Source organism: Coptis chinensis, chromosome 3 (assembly GCF_015680905.1).
Source record: "Coptis chinensis isolate HL-2020 chromosome 3, ASM1568090v1, whole genome shotgun sequence".
NCBI classification, from domain to species: Eukaryota; Viridiplantae; Streptophyta; class Magnoliopsida; order Ranunculales; family Ranunculaceae; genus Coptis; species Coptis chinensis.
Window position 1 is genome coordinate 94,559,044 of NC_141458.1, and position 24,913 is coordinate 94,583,956.

At 36.8% G+C, this 24,913-nt stretch overlaps 1 protein-coding gene and 1 long non-coding RNA gene across 3 annotated transcripts; both read right to left on the reverse strand.

Annotated features, from left to right (window-relative positions):
* Nucleotides 1-4,384: 4,384 nt before the first annotated feature.
* Nucleotides 4,385-4,690, reverse strand: LOC147511790 (transcription repressor OFP17-like). The gene has a single exon (XM_086598560.1). It carries the CDS (start codon nucleotides 4,688-4,690, stop codon nucleotides 4,385-4,387), a length of 306 nt encoding a protein of 101 aa, XP_086454686.1.
* Nucleotides 4,691-22,772: 18,082 nt separating this feature from the next.
* Nucleotides 22,773-24,549, reverse strand: LOC147511791 (uncharacterized). 2 transcript variants are annotated; one of them, XR_015217076.1, is made up of 4 exons: nucleotides 24,356-24,549; nucleotides 23,789-24,084; nucleotides 23,460-23,684; nucleotides 22,773-23,284 (listed from the first exon to the last, which is right to left on the reverse strand). It is a non-coding gene; the product is annotated as an uncharacterized LOC147511791 (long non-coding RNA). The 2 variants fall into 2 exon arrangements; XR_015217075.1 differs by having other exon boundaries at nucleotides 22,773-23,272; nucleotides 24,356-24,546.
* Nucleotides 24,550-24,913: the final 364 nt, after the last annotated feature.

Here is a 24,913-nt window from a genome sequence, read left to right on the forward strand (position 1 = left end):
CTGGGAGCGTATGCGAACTCTTGAGTTGGGTTCACAAAAGGGGGCACAAATTGAGTGGGTTTGCATATGCTCACGAATAATTAAAAAGGGAAGAGAATTAGTGGTTTGATCAAAACATTGCAGTTTTTGAAAAATGCGGTCAGAACATTATATCATATGGTCGGTATTATAGTGTACTCAAATCGACATACAACAACAACTATATCATATCTCTCTTCAAAGAAATTTTGTACCTCTTTCTCTAATCTCTATCATAAACTTTGTGATAAAAAAAAAAAAACCATCATGCCAATTTTAATTTCAAAATTATTTCCTGTAACGTAAGTATGTAATCTCGATAAGATAATACTATTGAGAGTTGAAACCATGCCAAAATCCATTAATTAAGCGGAGTTGTAATTACCCATAAATTAATAATGTATGCATACTAATTTGGAAATATACTCAAAATATACCCGAATACCAGCGATGAAACCTAACCTCGTGTACGTATTTTCCTTTTTTACACGTTAGTTATTCTTACTAATCATGCAAGGATTAAACTGGGCAGTTAGACATAATATATTTATTGGTCATATTACATTTATAACATGTTCTTATATTGCATATCACATTACATAAAACTATATACCAATATCTTCCCTCCAACTTTCATCTTGTTTTTAAGTGCTTACATCAAAAGCTATTATTCTTCTCATCTCACTTAAAGGCACTTGCCACAATAATTTACAGGGACTTTGAAGTGAAAGAAAGTATCTAAGATTTTTATGGAAGCAAGAATCTTAATTTGCAAATTAGAGGTTGTAGAAAACCAAAAAATACGAGTTTTTCGTAACAGTTGTAAACATTGCCCAAGTAGTTCTAATTTAATTAATTAACAACGTCTTTTCTAATATGATTGATTTTACTTTTCTATTCCCTAAATGAACTTTTAATTCCTAAAACAAATATGGTTTCAAATTTATTTTCCCATTTGTTTTCTTTTTAAGTTTCCACCCACACTAAGACTTTCTCAATAACTCATTTGGGACTCAATTTCCTAAGTGGTATCAAAATCTTATTCTCATTCCAAAATTCAAAAAGCAAATATAGAAATAAATTTATATGTGGAATTTCTTACGTGGCTTACACGATTCATGGTCTGAACTCTGAACCAAATTACCCTTCGAAAAGGACCAAAGTGTTGAGTGGCTCAAGCCACATAGCCCCAAACGCGAATCAATTCCACCCTTATCGAGTCTTTGAAAAAGCCATAATCGATCACTAGTACTTTCAAGTTTCAACGCAACGAATAATAGAAAGCAAAAAATAGAGCAGTACTGGTCGGGTGGGTGTATATAACATGTCCACTAATTTTCTCCCCACAACAACACTCTCTCTCGCAATCGCCCTTCGTTCCCTCGTTTCCGCCTCTCTTCCTTAAGACCCGTAAGCACGCGCTCCTCACCCTCCCTCTCTCTCAACTTATTCTCAGTAAAATTTTGTTTACTAAAAAGTAACTAATAGCTGTTGTGGAATTATTAGACATGTTTTTTCAGAACAACAACATCTCTTAATAATTTTTCATCTACCACACAGTCCATAATGGTAATTTCACAGTAATTTATTTGTAAGGATGCGCTTTATTGGGTATTGAGCTGAAGAATTAGTTGGGTAACTAAAGAATAGTAATATTTAGCTGTGCCCCCATCTCCTACTTCATATAGGTGCCGTGTCAGACACCGACACACATATCCATGTCAATGTGACTTAGATAATAATCTGCTAAAAGTGCAAGTTTATGCTAACATTTGATTGCGAGACTGGTTCTACGGTATTGTGCTTGAAACTTTTGAATAAGCATTCCAACATGTAATTGTTAGTTTGCAATAGTGATAATCTTTTGTATGTGTGTGTGTGTGTGTGTGTGTGTTTGTGTGTGTGTGTCTGATCTCCATGATAGGGAGATCATCTCCACAAAAGAGTCAGCCATCAACTCATGTTCTATGTCCCATTTGGAGTGGAGTGGTTCTAAAGTAGTGGCTCTATCATGTAGTTCATTAGATATGAAGTATCAAGTAGTATTTTGCTTTTTATGTCTTTTTCTCTTGAATGGCAAAAATAGAAAAATAGAATATATATATATATATATATATATATATATATATATATATATATATATATATATATATATATATATATCAGTTTGTCTAGGGTGCCACTCTTATAGTGACACTCTTATCTCACTCTTCTCTTGAACCGTCCGATCTCGCCCTCAAGATCTGAAGATCTAAACCACTGATAAAACCGATATTTCAATATTTCGCGGTATTTCAAAATAAAAAAAAATGAAAATCACAAAAATCACGAAATTGGGCTCTCTCTCTCTCTCTCTCTCTCTCTCTCTCTCTCTCTCATCATTTGGCAATTCGGCTTCTTCTTCTCATCATTTGGCAATTCGGTTTCTTCATTCGGCTTCTTCGGTTTCTTCTCTCGGCTTCTTCTTCTCCAGTTTGAACCAAGCTTCTGGATTAAGGTATTTTTCCACTTTTAATTCGTTTGATTTGTTATTTAATTAGCTTGGATTCGTTTGAAATAAACCTAGTAAACTTTATTCTTGGATGTTGTTTATATTGTTGTTTAAAACGCGAAATTGGGTATGAACTAACCTAGTAAACTTTATTCTTGGATGTTGTTTATATTGTTGTTTAAAACGCGAAATTGGGTATGAACTTAGACAAGTAAACAAGTTTAAAACGCTTGGTTCAACTGTTTATGAACTTAGACAAGTAAACAAGTATGAATTTATTGAAATTGTTTATATTGTTGTTTAAAACGCGAAATTGGGTATGAACTTAGACAAGTAAACAAGTTTAAAACGCTTGGTTCAACTGTTTATGAACTTAGACAAGTAAACAAGTATGAATTTATTGAAATTGTTTATATTGTTGTTTAAAACGCGAAACTTGGAAGTAAACAAGTTTCTGTATTGGAAGTAAACTTTGCCGTATTCTATCAGAGTTCGGTGAACTCTGTCGAGTATCAACTCGCCAAGTATTCTTCATGCCCGATTCTCGTCGAGTTTTGAACTCGCCGAGTTCGGTGACCTCTCGCCGAGTTTTGAACTCGGCCGTATTCTTCATGCCGTGATTCTCGCCGAGTTTGGTGAACTCGTCGAGCTTTCAACTCTGTCCGAGTTTTCTTCAGTCGTATTCTGAAATCGTCGGAGTTTTGAACTCTGTCGAGCTTTTCAACTCTGTCGAGTTTGGTGAACTCGTATTCTTCATGCCGATTTCGTCAGAGTTTTGAACTCGTCGAGTTTTGAACTCTGTCGAGCTTTGAACTCTATCGTATTCTTCATGCCGTGATTCGTTAGAGTTTTGAACTCGCCGGAGTTTTGAACTCTGTCGAGCTTTCAACTCTGTCGAGTTTTGAATTCATCGGTAAGGATTATTCACACTCCAAAGGAGCTTCTAGTTCCAATAAACTATCACAATAGAACCAATCATTCTCGTTAAGCGGGATGAATTCAACGGTAGACGCGTCCGTAGCCGGTTGTTGCATAGATCTTTGATGGAAGAAATGACAAGCGTAGATTGTTCAAAAAAGTTTGGAGCTATTGAAAATATCGGATATCATGTGCCTTGTGAGGTTTCTAGTAAAACCAAGGTCAGCCGTGAAGGGTGGTGGTCATTCTTTGAGAGAGAGATGGTAAGAAGGCAAAGCTGACAAATGGTGAGGTCTTAAGAATTTGAGGTTCAAGGACATACAAATGTATATATTACTTGTGGTGTGTATATATGGATAGTGCTCGGTGGCATGTAAAACCTTATAATAGTGATCCTACTACTTGTATGATCTAGCTTGAGGTAGTAATTACTTGTGCATGGTCGAGGTAATAATCCTACTACTTCATGCTTTCGAACAATAAGGAATACAACTCCTTGAGAATGCCAACGCTTCTAAAAAACAAAGATACTATGATGGGATAGTGAAAAAGCTGAAATGCAGGTCTGCATTTTGACTCATTCCAAACCCATAGGATGTCTCGATCAAGTGATCTATCTTTGGTGCAGGGGAAAGTTACTTATAAATTGATTATTATATTCTCGATAGTTATCGTCCTTACAAAACTAGTTACTAAGTAAAACGTGGATGAAGCTTAGGGATATTGCATAACGGGCGGAGATTGCCGGTCTATTCGTGTCATTAATTTGGTTAAGCTCCCACCACTACCATAGTACCATGTACTACAAGAAGAATCAACTTAAACTTACAAAACTTATCTTTGAAGGATTTCATTGAAAAGTTTATGTGACAATCATAACAATCAAAATGAAAGGTCATTCTAAATTCAAGTTCTCAACAAAAGAATCAAATAATCATACAAGACCATTATTAACTCTTACACATGGTCATCATCTTGCCCTGAAAACAAATCCTTACAAAGCTCCCCATAAAATCTACAAACCAAAATAATAAAAACAGGACACTTCAAATGTTTCCAACAATATAGAAGCTCTTCTACATCCATCATATCCCATAACTTTCCTTCTTCCACTATCATTTCTACTAAATAGTTCTGAAAACTACGACAAGGATCTTCAATTTCTTCTTGACCCTTAACATCACTTTTTATCATCCCATTAGCCTTCAAGTAAGCAGGAGTTAGTGATGGAAAGAGCAACTTTTCAGTCCTTCCTTCTCCCATACTTACTAGGAATTATTATGGGCATGTAATGCCTAGCTTACACAACAGTTACGGAGGAATGATCTCAGTCATTTTCCAAGAACTGAAGGCAATAGAAGCGGTATGAATAAGCTGTGGCATCTAACTGTGGAAGTTGCTTCTGATTTCCTATGCAAATTCTCAACTTCTAGTTGAAGTTGAAGCCATTCGACAACTTAGAGGTGTTTATAGCAGAACAAGTAATGTCATCTCCCTCAATTTGCTTGTTTAAAACTCCAATATGTTCTTCTATACCGTGGGGTGTTTATAGCCAATCTCTAAATGCCATTTCTATTGGTTGTGAATAAAATTATCAATCCCACGCCAATTTTCAACGACACCTGCTAGGCTAGAAATATAGAAGGTAGTGACTTACTACTACTGCATGATCTGCTAGAGGTTTTACTCATCGATGATCCATTAAGAGTTTAACACTATTGACAAAATTGCTTTTGTAACATTGAAAACTCGGTGAAGTAGCATATTCGGTGAACTCTGTCAGAGTTTTGAATTCTATCAGAGTTCGGTGAACTCTGTTAGAGTTCGGTGAATTAGCATATTCGGTGAACTCTGTCAGAGTTCGGTGAACTCTATCAGAGTTTTGAACTCTTTTAGAGTTTTGAACTCTGTCAGAGTTCGGTGACAAACACATATTCGGTGAACTCTGTCAGAGTTCGGTGAAGTAGCATATTCGGTGAACTCTGTCAGAGTTTTGATGTTTAAGTTATTTACACTGTTTATGTACATTGGGATTTTTGACTGTTTAAGTTATTTATATTTTTAATTTTTTTTCGATTTATAGAAATGGAGACAGAGACATCAATGTTATGTTTATCCAAGTTCAAAATAAATAAATCATTAAATCAAGCAATGAAGTTATGAACTTATTGTCTCTCTGTTGATATCACTAGATTTTTATTTGAGGCCATATCGACCGAGATGCTTTGCTTTGATTCAAAATAAAATATATAACTCGTTTCTATCTTTGTTTTTTTTTTCTATCTTTTTTTTTTTTTTTTTTTTTTTTTTATAATGTTATGTTTGATTCAATTCTTTTGAATTCTAGACACCCATTTTGTACTTTTCCTGTTGATATCACCCATTCTCGTTGATATCACCCATTCTTAAAATGAAGTTAAGAATGCATGAAAACCAAAATAAAGCTGAACCTAGCTAGTGGTCATCCATCTAACACAAGTTTCACAAGATTTCGAGTATAACAAAATTTATATTTTCGCAAGTATAGCGGATATATATAGATACGTTCTGTAAGATCCACATCCATCCCCATAATCCCTTTACAGGGTGCCCATAGTCTCCATTAAGTTATAGGGCTTTCATGTTGCACTTTCCCTGGGGAACTTTGTTAGTAGTGTTCCAGTCACACTTCACAAGAAAGGATGTAATGTGGACGGAGGCCGATTTGTCACAACCCAAGTAACATCTAATTTCTGATTATTAAGAAAAATATAATAAACAATGATATGTGAAGCTTCAATTGACTCTTACTTTTGCTCTCACTTATCTGAAGTTCTAAACTAGTTATGTTACTGGTGGTTGAACTCTATGAAAGTTGTTAATGATTGGAATATGGAAGATGCCAAGATGGTATATTTTATTATAGAATCCATGTCATCCAATCTGTTCTTTTATTACAAGAAAAATATATAATATAAGTACAGATAATTCTTATAGAATTCATGTTAATAGTACTGACACCTATCAGGTCAAAACAAGGTAAGTAATAAGTTTTTTCTACGATGATCTCCACGAGACCACGATGTGTAGATCATCCTCGCCAAAAGTCATGAGCAACTCTATGTTGTTGAGTTTCATATAAGTGTTCCTTTGATTTATTAGCTTACACATCCTTTGGAACAACATCAATAACAAAACAGTACATACTCATGTATACTAATAAAATTTACCCAAAAATAATAAAAATAAACATAATATATACTGATAAATCAATTTAGTTTTTGAGTTAGAGACTTAAGATCGAGTATCGACAGTTGTTCCCCTTTGATGTTGGTCTTTCTTCGTTCCTCCACTCGTGAGATTATGACCCTTTCATTTTCCCCATCGAGCTCAGCTCTTATATTGTCTTTCTCTTATGCCGTCGACTATTTTCGTTTTACAAATGTGCTTCTTTTTCAATGTTCATTATCTCCATGGCGGCTTTTAAAGTTTTACATGAGTCGTTCTCATAAAGTTTTCCTAGTCGATTTCGCGATGCTTGAATTAGATTGGGTTTTTTTTTTGTTAGTGTGGAGGGGATTTAATAGAGGAGTATAGTTTGCCTAGTTAGCATGCACACCTTAGATATAGATTGGCATGCACACCGCCTTTATTTCGTTCTTTGTTTTTCACGTTGGTATTGCAACAATTTGAATTAGTTGAATGTCTTATTTTTAACTCCTATTTATTTTGTAGCAATGCCTCGAACAAAGAATGTGAATATGAAGAATGCAAACAAAAAGTGTTTTTCACGGGTGCTAAGAAGTTGTTAGGTGGGGGAGTAGTAGTTCGGGTCGCGATGAGGAGCCCGAGAAAAAAGAGAGGAAAGGAGAACAACCACTTTCGGCATCGGTTAAGTAGAGGGATCGGAAGCGGATGATCCCAGTAATGTTGTAAGTGGTGTAGAGTTAGGAAATCAAAAGAGAAGAAATGGGACAGTTCTGAGTGATGTAGATGTAGATGTAGATGTAGATTTAGATTTAGATTTAGATTTAGATGTAGATGTAGATGACGATGACGTAAATATGGATCGTGGGAATAGTGTAGTTCTAAGTCATGCTAATAGTGAAGAAGAGGGTGTTGATGATGGAGAAGAGGAGACTGACGAGGAGGAAGAGGACGCGGAGGAGGAGGAGGATGACGAGGAAGTCCATGTACCTGTACCTCCAGTGAATATTGTGAGAAAGTCTAACAATGACTTGGAGTTCAAGAGAGGTGTTTATGGAGGTGGCCCTTGTGTGTCACATCTGTTGTATGACTATGCAGTGCACGTAGCTCGCGATGTTTGGGAGGGGTAGGTAATATTATCATATAGTGTCTATTAGTATTTAAATTTTTATATTACGAAACTTGTGCATACATTAATACTAAGTTTTTGTTGTTTTAGGCGGAGCGAGGGGTGTTGAAGTGCCATGGGCACCTAAACAAGTTGGTATAATGGGATATCATCGAGAGAGTGTTAATTTGTTCTACTTTTCGTGGAGCTTCAAAGGACCGGCTTATGTGCTCGGTCTTAGGTGTATCAGGCATCGGGATCTGTGTTGGTCTCGCGTTTGTGGAGAGGTGGCATCGAGAGACCAACACGTTTCATATGCCGCGGGGCGAGATGACAATCACGTTGGGCGATGTTTCCCAACTCTTAGGAGTTCGATTAGAGGCAAAGCGTTGGATCGGGGACATTGATTTGACCTTGGAACAGACAAAAAGACTCCTCCACAAAAATCTTGGCATACCCATGGATAAGATAGATGCGGAGATGAAATCCAATAAGTTCACTTCCAAAGTTAGGATGGATTTCTTGATGAAGCGATTTCTTTGGGAAGGTAAAGATGAAGATTTACGTGATGAAAATGGGGTTGTTGTGAAGAAGGCGCCAACCCAAAAGAGGTGCGCTTTCTTTGTGAGAGTTTATATGTTATTTTTCTTTGGATGTACGCTTCTTCACCGACATCGCCTGGAACTGCAGGTTCCGTTTGTTATCCGGAGGCGCTTTCGAAATTTGCCGAGATCGGGAGACTACGGCGTGGGTGTGCGACCTTTACCGGCTTACTTGTGCGGGGTCTTGGGACCGCCACAAGTGCCAAGGTGAAGGGTGTTTCGGGCTATTTCACTCTCCTACGAGGTATTAGTTTTTGTTTTTCTTTTCAATGTCAATTTTTTATCTATCTATTACAATATTAACTCGGTGTCTATATTAATGTAGGCATGGATTTATGAGTACTTCCCAGTGTTCAGGCCATACCCAAATGAGGACTATCATTTGAGCATGTCCCGTGTTCATAGGTACTCAGTTACTCAGTCTTTTTATGCTAGCACAACAGCTGCATTGAAGCATGCCCGAGTCACCATTGATAATATGACTTGTACCGATGTAAGCATTTTTGTATGTAAATAGTTTTATTTATTAGTTGATATTATTAGTATGTGGTTAATGATTAATTTCCTCGATCATATGCTATTTGACAGGTTGAATGGTATCCCTATGTTGAAGTCCGAGCTACACGGCCGGTGGATGAAATAGCATTTTTCGAGGGATTTATATGCTTTCTTGATAATGTCGAGCAGTACAATTTGCGAGGGTTGTGCGTCAGTTGGGTCATATGCAGTTTGCACCCTCAGATCCCCCAAAACCAAAGACCTCGACGCAAACTACTTCCTACAGAGTCTTCCATATCATAATCTGGTGAGTTAATATCTTACAACGTTAATTTTTGTTTTGTTTTGTTTTGGTATTTTATAAATGTAAATGTATATACTAATGTAGTTTTTCGTTTTAATTTTGACAGCACCCCGTCATTGATGAAATTTCTTGCTTGCTCAATCAAGGCCTGCAATTGGGTGGGACTGCGATTCCAGACGATGCACAGAACGAGTTCATGGAGGCATACAATTTAACCCGGTGCAAGTTCATTGGCCGGACGATATATCGTGAAGGAGCATAGGATTTAGGTATGTTGAGTTTGGTTAGTTTAAGGTTTAGTGGTTAGTTTGGTTAGTTTACCTCCTTTTATCTTGTGTTGGGACGAGTGTTGGAAATGGAAATGGTTTGTTTGTGTTAGTTGAGATGATGCGGGGAGTGTTTATTGGCATTTGAGATGATGCGGGTTTTGCTTTACTTTTCAGTTTGTGTTAGTTGAGATGATGCGGGGAGTGTTTATTGGCATTTGAGATGATGCAGGTTTTGCTTTACTTTTCAGTTTGTGTTAGTTGAGATGATGCGGAGAGTGTTTATTGGCATTTGAGATGATGCGGGTTTTCCTTTACTTTTTAGTTTGTGTTAGTTGAGATGATGTGGGGAGTGTTTATTGGCATTTGTCTTTCTTTGTTCTTTTGAGAGTTGACCATGACTTAAGTTCAAGAGTTTTCCAATCAATGAGGTTTCTAGATTTGGTGTTGGATTTGACATATGTGGTAGTATTTATCTTGATTCATGTGTTTTATTGGGGGTAATTAGGCAAATGGTGGTGGCGGAAGATGGTGAACATGAGGAAGCAAGTGGAGAGGTTAGTTTTTCTATCAGACCTTAATAAAGCAGTTTGATTTAACTTTGCTTGACTGATCTGTTTATTCAATTTTTTTGTTTTGCGGGGAAGGAGATAAAGAACAAAGAGTTAGATATACAACTAAAGTCAGAAAGTTAGATTGGAAATCTCTTTGTAGTCAAAAAAAATGTTATGTTAGGACTCTTTTGTAAGTGCAAGTTGTTGATATGTAGCAACTTAGCTTTATGTTGATAATTCGACAATGTATTTCACATGGTGAAGCTTTATGTTGATAATTGGACAATGTATTTCACATGGTGTCACATTGTTGAAATATGAAATGATAGTGATCTTGCTTTGGACTTGTCATTCTTTTCATGTTCACCTAAGATCCTAGGGTTTTTTGGTGAAAGATCTAGTAAAATAGCATACCAAAGAATGGCCTTTGGTTATGTTTCTGCTATTAGCAGGCATTGATTTTAATAGGACGTCTGATGTCAGTGGAGTAAACAGTTATACTACTTACCAGGGCTGCGCGTATGTGCTTTGCTTAGATCTCAGTTTACATCCATTCAATGGCTCTTCTTGTGCTCTCCAACAACTTGCGCATTTTAATTTGTCACAGCAAAGTATCTCTATTAATAATCTAATGCAGAACACAAAAATCTCAATGTTATCAACAAAAATCCCAATGTTATTTGCCAAAGCACAAAAATCTAATGCAGTACGCAATGTTTTTGCCAAAACACAAAAGATCTGTTTTTTTGCCTCTTGAACGGTGTGGCCACACCGTTTGGGCTTCGTTTGGATTTGAACTTGCAAAAAAAATGGCGTGTCTGTTTGGACTTTGTCCCAAACGGCATGGCCACACCGTTTTTGGCCTTAGTACCAAGCGGTGTGGCCATGCCGTTGGGGACAAAGTTCAAAAGATTACTTTTTTTTGCAAGTTCAAAGTCCAAACGATATGGCCATACCGTTTGGACTTAGTCCTAAAACGGTAGCCATGCCGTTTGGAACTAAGTCCAAACGGTGTGGCCATATCCTTTGGATTTGAACTTGGATAAAAAAATGGTGTGTCTGTTTGGACTTTGTCCCCAAACGGCATGGCCACATTATTTGAACTTAGTCCCAAGCGGCATGGCCACACCGTTTGGTACTTAGTACCAAACGGTGTGGCCATGCCGTTTGGGACTAAGTCCAAAGCGGTGTAATTATGCCGTTTGGGACAAAGTCCAAACAGACACGCCATTTTTTTTCAAGTTCAAAGTTCAAACGATATGGCCATACCGTTTGGACTTAGTCCCAAACGGTGTGGCCATGCCGTTTGGAACTAAGTCCTAACGGTGTGGCCATATCCTTTGGATTTGAACTTGGATAAAAAAAATGGTGTGTCTGTTTGGACTTTGTCCCAAACGGCATGGCCACATCGTTTGGATTTAGTCCAAACAGACACGCCATTTTTTTTATCCAAGTTCAAATCCAAAGGATATGGCCACACCGTTAGGACTTAGTTCCAAACGGCATGGCCACACCATTTGGGACTAAGTCCAAACGGTATGGCCATATCGTTTGAACTTTGAACTTGAAAAAAAATGGCGTGTCTGTTTGGACTTTGTCCCAAACGGCATGGCCACACCATTTGGTACTAAGGCCAAACGGTGTGGCCATGCCGTTTGGGACAAAGTCCAAACAGACACACCGTTTTTTTTATCCAAGTTCAAATCCAAAGGATATGGCCACACCGTTTGGACTTAGTTCCAAACGGCATGGCCACACCGTTTGGGACTAAGTCTAAACGGTGTGGCCATATCATTTGGACTTTGAACTTGCAAAAAAATGGTGTGTCTGTTTGGACTTAGTCCCAAACGGCATGGCCATACCGTTTGGCCTTAGTACCAAACGGTGTGGCCACACCGTTTGGGACTAAGTCCAAACAGACACGCCATTTTTTTTTTATCCAAGTTCAAATCCAAACGATATGGCCGTAAAGTCCAAACGGTGCGGCCATATCGTTTGGATTTGAACTTGCATAAAAAAATGACGTGTTTGTTTTTTTGCCCCTTGGCCACACCGGTCAAGAGGCAAAAAAACGAAGTTTCGTGTTTTGGCAATTTATCAGTTTGGTTTGTTTGTGTTGATGTTGATTGATGATCATATGAGTTGAGGCAAATTTGTTGTTGACAAACGTTGGCATTATACTGGTGGTATAGTATCTGCATCAATACATCATATCAACTTACAGAACAAAATTGCAAGTGGGCGCGCTTGTGTAACAATAGTAACATTTATAAGAAGCATATCAAAATGCTTTGTGCAATCCCAAATATTATTGTTCTGTATTACAACATTTAAGCACATCAGAATGAATTAGCAACAAGTATAGCCTGCCTGCACCTAGCTTTGGCTTGTTCAAGCCTTTCACTCAAAGTTTCAAATTTCTCTTCAACTTCTCCACCTTCTTTTCAACATACGCTTCTTCTCTCGCTCTTTCCACAACAATTTCTCCCGTTGTAGCTAATAACTCAATTTTGACGCACTTTCTTCGAATGGTGCATAGTCAAGGTGGCAGTGATACTGTGGCATCTTGTGGAACTGTAGCAGTCAGAAACATAACCGTAGAGAATGATGAAAAGACTGAAGATCGACTGATGCAAAGTCGAGGGGCTGCAAACGAAAAGATGAGTAGGCAGTATTTTTACCTAAAGCAAAGCTTTGCCTCCAGATTCTCCATTTCTCCTTGAGCCATACTTCTCTTTTCTACAACATCAATGAGATTAGAACTTCAGTCTAATTAAACTCCCCAAATGTAACCTAAACCAGCAATATTGAACTTTGAAAATAAAAAGGGAGAAAGAAGTTATCAAAAAAATCACCGGTCTATCATTATGATGTTTCTATCTAGAGCCTAGCAGACAACATTAGATACTATCCAATGGACATAATGATGCAATAGAACACAACCCTCGACACAGTTCAACTTAACAACACTTGATAAAACTCTAACAAGGCTGCCATATCTAAACCACTCCTAACAAGTCTAGACATCAATGAAGTCCATGACGCGCAGATAAAATATCATTAGAACTAGTGAACATTTAGAATCAAAGAGTTTTGAATAAAGCTATACTTACAATCGACAGTTATTATTATTTTTTCTCGGACAATTTCTCGAGTCATGGTTAGCAATCTGTCCACATCTGTGACACTTTCTTCCTGAATTGTTTAGGGCTATCTCTTTGGGGGATTTCCATCTATCCGCTTTCTTCTTCCCCCTCCCTTTTGTTTGAGAAATGTTGGGATTCAAAATCAATAGTTGAAATAAAGACCGAATTAAAATAAATATTTATATCAAATTAAACACCAAATTAAACACTAAATTTATATCAAATTAAACATTCAAATAAAAAAAACCTGTGATGTATTAACCGAAGGTATCGAAGGCTCTGCAACTGGAGGCTCTGCAACTTCTGCGTCTCCTTTGTAGGAAGTCTCATTAAACTTTGAAATTTCAATAGCCATTTCACCAATCTTTTCAATAAAATATGAATAACCCTCAAAAGTATGCGACGCATCGTAAGCCACTTGAGAAGCAACCTTGATAGAATGAGCCACTCTCAAAGGTTCATTTGAGACATTCCCGACCACAAATCCAGTATCAAACTCCGCTCTATAAGTGTTAGCCTTTTGCATCCACCGCGGCAATGTAAAATGGTTTGGAATCTCTTCAATCTCGTAGCACATAAAAACCTTTAAGATATGACCACAAAGCAAACCCATAAACTGAAAGTACTTGCATTCGCAGTCTCCCTCTAAGGTTTCTCTATCGAAACTCACTCTCCAAACAGAATTTTTCAGCGGGTCTCTCCATTTCACCATGTAGCTTCCGGTTCCATACCTGTCAATCTGTTCCCCATCAATTTTGTACTCCATCTTTGCCTTTTCTAGTTGCTCTTTAAATTTATTGAATATTGAGATCGTATAGACCTTCGCGGCATGCATAAGGAGGAAAGCATCGTTAGGCACAATCCGTGAACTATGTTCGGTGCGGTAATCAGAATCTCTTTCTTTCCTAGCAAGCAAAGCCAAAGACTTCTCATTACCATGTACAAACTGCATAAGCGTACTCGTCGAATTGACAAACTGGTCATAATGAGCATTCATCGATTCACTTCGACCAGTCGTGTGCATACCAGCAAAAAAGGTGCCACTGAGATAACAAGGAACCCATTTCTCTCGCATTGAATATATCTCTGTCAACCAAGGATTTTCAGACAACTCATACTTCTCAATGATTGTACACCATCTTATCTCAAAATCAACAATCCTATACAAAAAAGAAATAGTGTTCTTCAACTCAATTACCAATGTCTCAAATTTGGTAAATGACATCTTCTCTTGGAATTTCTGCATAATATGCCAAAGAGGCGAACGATGGCGAAGTATTAGGAAACACTTTGGCAATGGGCTGCGATCATCGCTCTATCCCGTCGATTGATGATTGCGGTTAAGACGACCACCCACCCATGGCCGCAAGCGGGCCTTAAATAGCCATATGAATGTATCTTCGTCTCATCAAGCAACAATCGCTAAACCAAAACTGAATCGATCCGATAATGATGGTTGACTCCATTAAAAGGGGCAAAAGGCATGGAATATGCATTGGTACGATATGTGGTATTAAAAGACACAACATCCCCGAAATAGTCATATTGGCATCGGAGACCTCCCATGAACCCGAAAAAGTTCACGCTTGATCCCATTTTCATCTAAATCAATAGCGTAGTAGAACCGGGGGATCCTCAAGACTATTCTCAAGATAAAATATTGCGGAAAGACGTTAGTTTGCATCACCTTCTTTAGGCATCTTTACGGTCAAGCCATAATAATGGTTCCAACAATCTTTCTGTGTAAACCCAACTTTCTCTCCATGGAAAACAGATGCCACTTTCCCAACAGATAAACTGTTATCACTAAATATCTCAGTTAAGTACTTCGCTGCTTCAGGCATATGTTTGTTAGTTTTCATGCAAATTCTCTTCGATGGGGTCACCAGACCTTGACTATGCTCATTATGAGCCTTGTGACCGACCTCATATATCTCTTCATGCATTCTTTTCTTATCTGAATTCTAGCTTGGCAACCACACCGGATAGTTGATGTATTTCTTGATCGGACTTCATCTCTCTTGTTAACCCCTTCACGTGAGCAAACCAGTAAACAACCACTAACCAAATCCACCTGATTTTGTTGCTTGGAAGTCGTCCGAACACGAGTCTCAAATCCCTCTTGTTGACCATACTCTTTGTAATAAGTCTTTGCCTCATCAACACTTGTAAAAGTCATTCCTATATAAGGAGCAGCTAATGTTTGCGTGCCTTGAACAGGGGCTTTAGTAGGCGAAGACCCAACTACGTCTTCTTCGATATTGATTGATGTCTCGCGTCTCCATTTCTATAAATCGAAAAAATTAAAAATATAAATAACTTAAACGATCAAAAATCCCAATGTACATAAGCGGTGTAAATAACTTAAACATCAAAACTCCGGCAGAGTTCATCGAACTCGGCGAGTTAACAATATGCTATTATCGAACTCGCCGAGTTCAAAACTCCGACGAGTTCACCGAATATGCTAGTTCACCGAACTCGACGAGTTCACCGAATATGCTACTTCACCAAACTCGATGAATCACGGCATGAAGAATACGACAGAGTTCACCGAACTCGAAGAGTTCAAAACTTCGGCGAGTTCACCGAACTCGGCGAGTTCAAAACTTTGACGTATCACGGCATGAAGAATACGACGAGTTCAAAACTCGACAGAGTTCAAAACTTCGGCAGAGTTCACCGAATATGCTACTTCGCGAACTCGAAAGAGTTCAAAACTCGACGAGTTCAAAACTCGGCGAATCGGCATGAAGAATACGACGAGTTCACGAACTCGGCAGAAGTTCAAAACTTCGGCGAATCACGGCATGAAGAATACTGACGAGTTCACCGAACTCGAAAGAGTTCAAAACTCGGCCGAGTTCACCGAATATGCTACTTCACCGAACTTCGACATAGTTCACCGAACACCGACGAGTTCAAAACTCGAAAGAGTTCACCGAACTCGGCGGAATCACGGCATGAAGAATATGACAGAGTTCACCGAACTCTGAAAGAGTTCAAAACTTTGACAGAGTTCACCGAATATGCTAGTTCACCGAACTCTGACAGAATACGGCATGAAGAATACGACAGAGTTCACCGAACTCTGAAAGAGTTCAAAACTCTGATAGAGTTCACCGAACTCTGACAGAGTTCACCGAAATTGTCGCCGTCTTTAAACGAGGGTATCAATCATAACTATAATCATAGCAACCTAAATTAAATCAAAATTCAAGTTTTTATGGTATAATGACAATCCAAGTGTCAATTAAAACGTTCTAATAGGCAAGCACCATAACCAAAAGTGCACTATAGTAATTACATATCTATCAATTCTATCCACAAAGGCGTTCCAAAAGAAGTTTTAAATTTGAATTGATGCAAACCGGTAGTTGAATTGCCAAATAATACCTGTCAGAGAAGAAGAAGCCAAGTGAAGAAACTGAAGCCAAATGATGAGAAGAAGAAGCCGAATTGCCAAATGATGAGAAGAAGAAGCCGAGAGAGAGAGAGAGAGAGAGAGAGAGAGAGAGAGAGAGAGAGAGAGAGAGAGCCCAATTTCGTGATTTTTGTGATTTTCGTTTTTTTTTTATTTTGAAATACCGCGAAATATTGAAATATCGATTTTATCAGTGGTTTAGATCTTCAGATCTTGAGTGCCACCCTTACCTCACACTTCTCCTCAACCGTCCGATCTCTTCCTCAAGATCTGGTGATCTAATTCACTCAAAAACTCTGAAATTTCAAAATTTCGTAATATTTCAAAATCGAAAAAATAAAATAAAGGAAAAACGCGAAATTGGAGAAAAACGCTCTCTCTCTCTCGGTCTTCTTCTTCTCCACTCCAGCAACCCTTCTTCTTTCCAGCAAACCTGATCGAAAATTTGGAAAACCAATTTGTTTATCAAACTTTTTAAGGGGATTAAACTTAGTGATTATCAAGCAATTGCAATTATGGTATGCTTTCTTCATTTTTTTTAATTTGTTTAATTCGTTTGATAATGTTTAATAAATATATTTTAAACTGGTTGTATGGTAAACATAATTGAAATTTGAATGATTGAAATATGGTTTAAGTCGTCTAAGCTATTTGAAATTTTGAACTCACTAAAATCTTGGCTGAGATAGAACCCAATTTATGTAAAATGTTAACCAACTATCAATTCCATATCACCACCAGCAATCAGCAGTCAATACTCAACACCACTCAGCCCTTTAGAAGCACGTTTAATTAACTCAACACCACTCAGCCCTTTAGAAGCACGCGTTTAATTAGTGTAAGTTTGTTTATTGTGGAAAGAAATGATTTTGTTTACTTTTATTTATATTGCATTGCTTGATTTGGTGGAATGTGGTTTCAGATCTGTGAAAATTGTTGTTTGCAATGCCATTTTTTCTTCTAGTGGGGGATTCACTTGTTTGGAATGAGTGTGAAAAAGGCAATAGTTAATTTTGGATGCTTGGATAGCACATGGAGATGAAGTTAACAGAATAAATCGTAGTAATATTTATGGTGGCTGTCTGAAGGCCTAAGTATGGCAAGGAGGTGATTTAGCATGGTTTTTTTTTATCAATAGGCAAGTATACATGTTTAAAAGGCCGGGTATGGGAATATGGTGTAAAAAATGCCTTAATTGTGAAATTTTACTTCATTGGTGATTGTACCTGTCTAGATTCTCTTCTTAGTATCTTGGATGATATACTCTATGAGGAGGAATACATATGTTTTTTTTAGCCATGCATCAAGCATTCTTTAATTTTAGAGGCATTTAGTTGGCTATGCTTTAGATTGTCCCACTCTGGATTTTAGAGGAACCAAGTGAAGAGTAAGAAGTTTAGTGGGTCGTCGGGGAATGATGTAGAAGAAGAGTAATAAGTTTCTGAGCTTCGTTGTAATGTGCCATACTAACCCTTCTGTTTCTCCTTTGACAGGAAGCATCTTTGTTGAGCATAACTATAACAACCCCAATTTTTAAACAACATAAATTAAATTATTTGATTGAAAATAACAATTATATTATGAAGTCTAGCTTATTCTAGAATTTGTTTAGCTATTGTTGATTTTTAAAAAGAAAAGTTAATGTTTTTACTTGAATTGTTTGTTAGAACTTATGTGGGTATTTTATAATCATTTTGGGCTTGAAAAGATTGTTAAAATGTACCCATTCATATAGGTATTGACCTTGGGTGTTTTAGACCCATTGGAGGCCCATAGGTTACCTTAAAACAGGACTTAAAACATGGAATAAAAAAAGAGCTGCGAATTTTCTCTCAGAAAAATATGATTATTCAAAATCAAAACCCTAGCCTCCAATAAAAGAAGGGGAAGAGGAAGAAAAGAGAAAAAGGGGACGAAAGTATTGGGCTCACCGCGACTATTGATATTCATAGTTGTTTACATCTTGTAGACTTAATAAGGTGAGTTATATTTATTTCTTTTATTGTTTCTATAGAAATATGATATGTTGTTTGTTATGTGTGATCATATGGATTGTATATTGGGAGGATAAAGCCATTAATAAATTGTATAGAGTTTTGTGAAGAAGATGAACAGTTAACAGTAAACACCATTCTAGAAAAGTTGTCTGCGCAGTCTTTTAATTCTGTTCAGATGGAGATCTTTCCGCATGCGGATGTCTCTCAAATTTAATCCATAGTTTCCTGACACATTGTAGTCTGACATATTAAAATTTTAGACAGATCCAACGGTTGGATTTCTGTCGAGGCGCGCATAAGCGTGACACGTCGTAGTGTTTCTACACCAGAAAAACTGCAGTGTGCAGTCTTTTGTTTCTCCTTAGATGGTGTCGTTTCCATACTCGGATTTGTATGAAATTTAATCCATAGTTTCCTGACACATTGTAGTCTGACATATTAAAATTTTAGACAGATCCAACGGTTGGATTTCTGTCGAGGTGCGCATAAGCATGACAGGTCCTAGTGTTTCTACACCAGAAAAACTGCAGTGTGCAGTCTTTTGTTTCTTCTTAGATGGTGAATTTTCCGTACTCGGATTTGTATGAAATTTATTCTATAGTTTCCTGACACATTTTAGTCTTCCATATTAGATTTTTAGATTTATCCAATGGCTTGATATCTGTCGAGGCTTCCATTAGTGGGACTAGTCGTAGTAGAAACTACACCAGAAAACTAATGGGTGCAGTCCTTTGTTTCTGTTTAGATGGAGGTCAACCTATTATCGGATTGACCTCAAATTTAATCCATAGATTCTTGATATCCAGTTAAATGACATATACAAATTTTAGGCAGATCCAATGGTGGGTTGTCTGTCAAGGCACGGATTAACAAGGTTGTTAGAATTAGCTCAAGTTTAAAATAGATATAGTTGGGTGGTTACATGATGGCATTAGATGGTCAGTGGTTATTATACTTTTGATATATTCTTACTATCGTGAAAATATTGGTGTGGAATGAAAATATATCTATATGTTTTATTTTATAAATTGATTATTAAAATATTTGGAGAATTGGTTAAGAGCTATGTAAGGCTTGATTCTAATCTTAAAAGATTGGATACGTGAGGGCAGCCTTATGTATGCAGTGCAGATCACTATATCTATAATATATATATTAGTTTGTGTGATAACTATGTGATTGTGTTAGAAAGTAATTGTTGTTTTTATACTACATAAATATATATATGTGTGAGATAGAAGTTGTATATGAATATAGACTTTAGTATATGTAGATCCATTTTGGACATTAGTGTGTGTGGACTTGAATTTGGGTTAATGAACTATTTGTTTACAATATTGTATATATGGAGTGTGGTTATGTAAATTGTATTTGTTTGATTATAAGTCTGTTTACATTAAATGATGCTTAAGTGCTTGATTTGCCTTGACACGCGAAATGACTCTCTACATGTGTGGTCTGTTTTGACATGAGTAATGCTAGTATAATTATAAGTGATAATAATGTTTTAAAGTGTCACCCACATCTTTAGAACTCTCCATGCCTCAGGATTTGGTAATGAGATATTATGACTTGTGATGTCATGTGATAGATGAGTATTCATTGAATGTGCCATGAATGACCCAATAGTTTGGACTGCCCTAGAGAGGAACTAAGGTATTCGCCTTGCGGGTTAGTCGTATTCCTTGAATGTAGGGGAATGTAGGTTTGGGTATTCCTTGAATGTGGCGGAATGACTCGGGGCATTCATTGAATGTGCCATGAATGGCGGATTAGTGTTATGATGGGTATTCCTTGAATGTGTGAGGAATGACCCAAGGTATTCATGAATGTGCCATGAATGACTCGATATTTTGTTATGCCCAAAGGAGGCTTTGTGATTATGTGTATGGAAAGCCCAATGATGGGTGTGACTCACAAGTTACGAGTTTACAAGATAAAAATATGTTTCGGAGGCGATATCCCGCTTGGGGCATATGTCTTGTAGTGGTACTCGGTGTGAGTGAGGCACACGGATATGTGTGATTTGGCAAATGTGTGTAGTGCAAATTGTGGAGTAGGAACTAAAGGTTGGGCTGTGTCTTTGAATAAATGAGTCAACGAGATAATTAATAAGCGAAGTAAAATATTGATTTTACGTGTGATGGAGTTATTGCATATGATGTATATGATTTCTTATGATAAATGCTTACGTGGTTTGTATGAGTTGATACTCACAAGGGATGAATGTACTCCTTGGTTGTGACTTTTCCTCGTTCTCATAGGTAGACGAGTGATACTAAAGTAAAAGTATATGAATTGTGTAATGTTATGGATATGAAGTGTAACGGTAAATAATATTAGTAAATGATTGTGATTTCTATATATTTGTGAAATGACTATAACTTGATATGTTATTCTGAAACTATTAATGACTTGTGATAGTCTGAGATCTATGGTTATGCACGCGAAACTTTATGACGTAATGATGTCATATGAATGACTACCCTTGATGAAGGTATTATGATAAGTGGTATTCCCGAATATGGGACTAACAGGGTAATATCAATTAGACTTAATTGTCTTAAATGAGGTTTGGTTATGAATGGAATTTTGGTGGGTTTGAGATAAATCATTTTATTATGATGTCTAACTCGTTTTCATGGGGAGGGTAGGATCTATTAATCTTTTCTGCGAGGGACGTAAATATCCTACCCTAAAACGGCGTGTTGGCTTAAAGGTAAGGTATACCAAACACTTATTTAATTAGGTTGTCATATGTGCATTTAATAAATGGAATGTAAGTGGTATTGTATTGTGAGTTATTTTGGAAAGTTGGAATGACGAAATAATTGTTATATGAGATTCTTGGAATTTGTATGTTGGGGTGAAATCTTACTTGGGAAGAAACTATTGCCCGTTTTTGGAAAAAACAGAACTATATTGTCTTCCAAGTTGAAATTGTTTGAAATGTTACATTTATTCATTTAAAAGATTATTATATATTTTGTTGTTAGTCTACTCATACCAAAGCCAAATTCAATTTTTGTCAATCTATGTTTGCTTTGTTTTGCAACGTGGGGGTGTGTTATCGGGAACATAGATGGTGGAGTGCGAGTGGATAAGGAGACGTGATTTGGAGTTGCTCTTGGAGTCTTCGGTTTTAAGATTTTCAAGAAAGAGTGGGTTAGTTTCTTTATAGTTTAATAATGTAATTTAAGATTTTTTTCCTTTTCGTTTCTTTTTATTTCAGTTTTTGTATATATCGTGTTTGATAACAGGGTTTTGGGTTTTGTTTCACCCAGGGTTTCCAGATAATTAAATATAATTGTTTTAAATATTGTCTGGAAATTTGGGGTGTGACAATAACTGATCGAGCTTGTGGACTGTTTTCCCCTTATGAGGTATCTGTATTTGACAAGGATATTTATTTCCATTTTGTGTACCACTTGTTTTTTCTCTTTTTGTCTTGCTTTTAGTATATTGCTAATGAGAATTCCGATGCATTTATAGATTTCTCTATTGGAGTGGACAGATGACTTGGAAGTATTTATATTGAAGGGTTATGGGAAATCAATAAACTACCACATGGGATTACCGACTCATTTTATCAAGGCAGTCTAGTCAAGTCGGTTCAAACTTAAAAAGGCTTGCTTCTGATGCAAAAGGTCTGCATGTAGATCTATAAGTTCAAGAGAGCTATGAGTCTTTGGAAAACGGCAATTCTGAATAATGTTTACATCCTCACGAGCATATGCATTTTCGCCGCCTGTAAATTTGTTGATATCTTAAAATTATGTGGTGGATTACTGATGTAAAAGAAGCTAGACACTGTTACTTTTAGAGTGAAAGTCTCTTATGTGTGACTAAGATTCACATGTTTTATGCTACAAAAGATCTGTTTTTTTTCTTTTTATGCGTGCAGTATATTCTCTTTAACTGGTAAGGGTATGCAAACCTTTTTTTTCCCCCTTTCAATGGGTTTCAAAAACACTCTGACATGAACCATAGTATAACTATTAAAAAATGAGACCAGGCACTAATGAAGCTAAATGTAAAATTCCAAACATTGTAAAGTAAAACTTGCTGCAGGTTGGACAAAGATTGCAAAAATTTCGGCAGATACATTTTGCTTTTGCGTTAAGGTGGGTATTGTTCAATTTAGGGTAGTGCCTTGATACTGATATTTTGGCTTGCAGTCTAACATTTAACAACTATTGAACTGAATCTGGAGATTATCCTCAAAATGAAGTAAGATTAAGTGAATAGAAAGTATTACACAACACCAGAATCTGGTAAATTTAGTAGCAGCAGCCAAGTACAGTTATCTTCCATTATTTTCAAAGGAAAAAAAACAATAAAAAAGGCAAATCATATAAAAAACAAATAGCATCTACAATCAGTACACACACCATGAATTTCATGAAAATAACATAAAATACATCATGAATTTTATTCACAGAAGTTTTTTAAACATTATGTGCAGATTCATGACATCCAGGGTTAGCACTGTATTCACTGCATTGTTGCCCATCTACAGTACACGATTTTGTTTTGCATTGCACAAGGCGACTTCCAAGTCACCAATGAAGAAGAGGATGTTGTCAAGAATGCTTGAGCATGTTTCCTTAACTTCCTGGGATCTTTCCGGAATGGACGCTCTTTTAAGATTGGAGCGACCACTGGAAATCTTCGTAGCATTCCTTGAACCCAAATATCTTTGGATTATGCCTTGCCGAACAAGATAATAATCACTGCCTTCTCTAATTATCTTCAGTCCCCTGGTAGAAAAACTGCATTCAGCTTCATGCATCAAAAGCACCAAAAATAAATATAACAACGTGTTCTCTTAGCTTCTTGGGTGCTAACCCGAGTAAGGGTTTGAGTTATGGCACAAATATGAACAAGCACAGTTTTTTGGATGCAGTCATGCTATATTAGCTACGTCACTGTAGTTGTAAACTTTACCTTCTTTGTTGTTGTGGTCTAATTGCCTTCCATGGACTGCCTGCCATGTTTTAAACCTTCTGCAGGTATCTGTGCCTCTTGTACAATCCGTGCTATTTCTTCAATGCTTTGGGTTGGTTCATAACTGTTTAGATTTTCATAATTACTTTTTTCAACTTCAATAAGTTCTTCGGGCAGGTTCTGTAAAAACCAAGGTTGCTCTTTTATCTCTTGGATAGTGATTCTCTGTAAAATAAGGAGAGAGAGACACAGAGAAAAGGGTGAAAACTTCCTAAACAAGGCTAAAGAATATAGATAAGTAGCCTTACACTCAGTGGATGAAAAATTACCTTCAATGGATTGGAAACAAATATTTGAGAGAGGAGGAGCCTACAATCTGAAGATAAATGGACATAGTCGGGTATGGAGTACTGAACAGCAAGTATTCTCTGCAATCAATGTATATAACGGTGTTTGCCAAATACAATGTGAAGTAAATTATGCAAAAACAGTGACAATTGCATTTTTCAAGTGAACTCATCCCTATAGTCTTCCGGATATTTATAGGATCTGAGGGATCCTCAAATGGGTAAGCTCCTATCAATATCACATAGAGAGTCACATCGCATGACCAAACATCTGCTATCTGCAATTTAAAAAGCAAATAAAGAAACAGTGACTAATTGACTTGAAACAGTTTATCAGGGTTTAAGTTTTTAACAAATAATTTTTTTACAGAAATTGGGTTCTATCTCAGCCAAGATTTTAGTGAGTTCAAAATTTCAAATAGCTTAGACGACTTAAACCATATTTCAATCATTCAAATTCAATTCTGTTTACCATACAACTAGTTTAAAATATATTTATTAAACATTATCAAACGAATAAAACAAATTAAAAAAATGAAGAAAGCATACCATAATTGCAATTGCTTGATAATCATTAAGTTTAATCCCCTTAAAAAGTTTGATAAACAAATTGGTTTTTCAAATTTTCGATCAGGTTTGCTGGAAAGAAGAAGGGTTGCTGGAGTGGAGAAGAAGAAGACCGAGAGAGAGAGAGAGAGCGTTTTTCTCCAATTTCGCGTTTTTCCTTTATTTCATTTTTTCGATTTTGAAATATTACGAAATTTTGAAATTTCAGAGTTTTTGAGTGAATTAGATCACCAGATCTTGAGGAAGAGATCGGACGGTTGAGGAGAAGTGTGAGGTAAGGGTGACACTATAAGAGTGTCACTCTAGCCTAACTACTATATATATATATATCGGGCTCGCTACGTCGACATACTAAATTGACATACGCATTCCAAAAGTAGATTTGCACATTGAACTAAGGGCTGATTTTTGGTAGAGATGACTTACCTACTATGGATAGTATCTCCACAAAAAATCACCTCAATCGGATATGTCTAGTCTTGCCAAAAGAGTGTCAAAAGAGTGTTAAAATTCTGGACCGTCAAATAAATTTCTAATTTG

Excerpts from the sequence above, each read along its gene's own strand:
- LOC147511790 (XM_086598560.1), bottom strand. The coding sequence starts at position 4,690 with ATGGGAGAAGGAAGGACTGAAAAGTTGCTCTTTCCATCACTAACTCCT.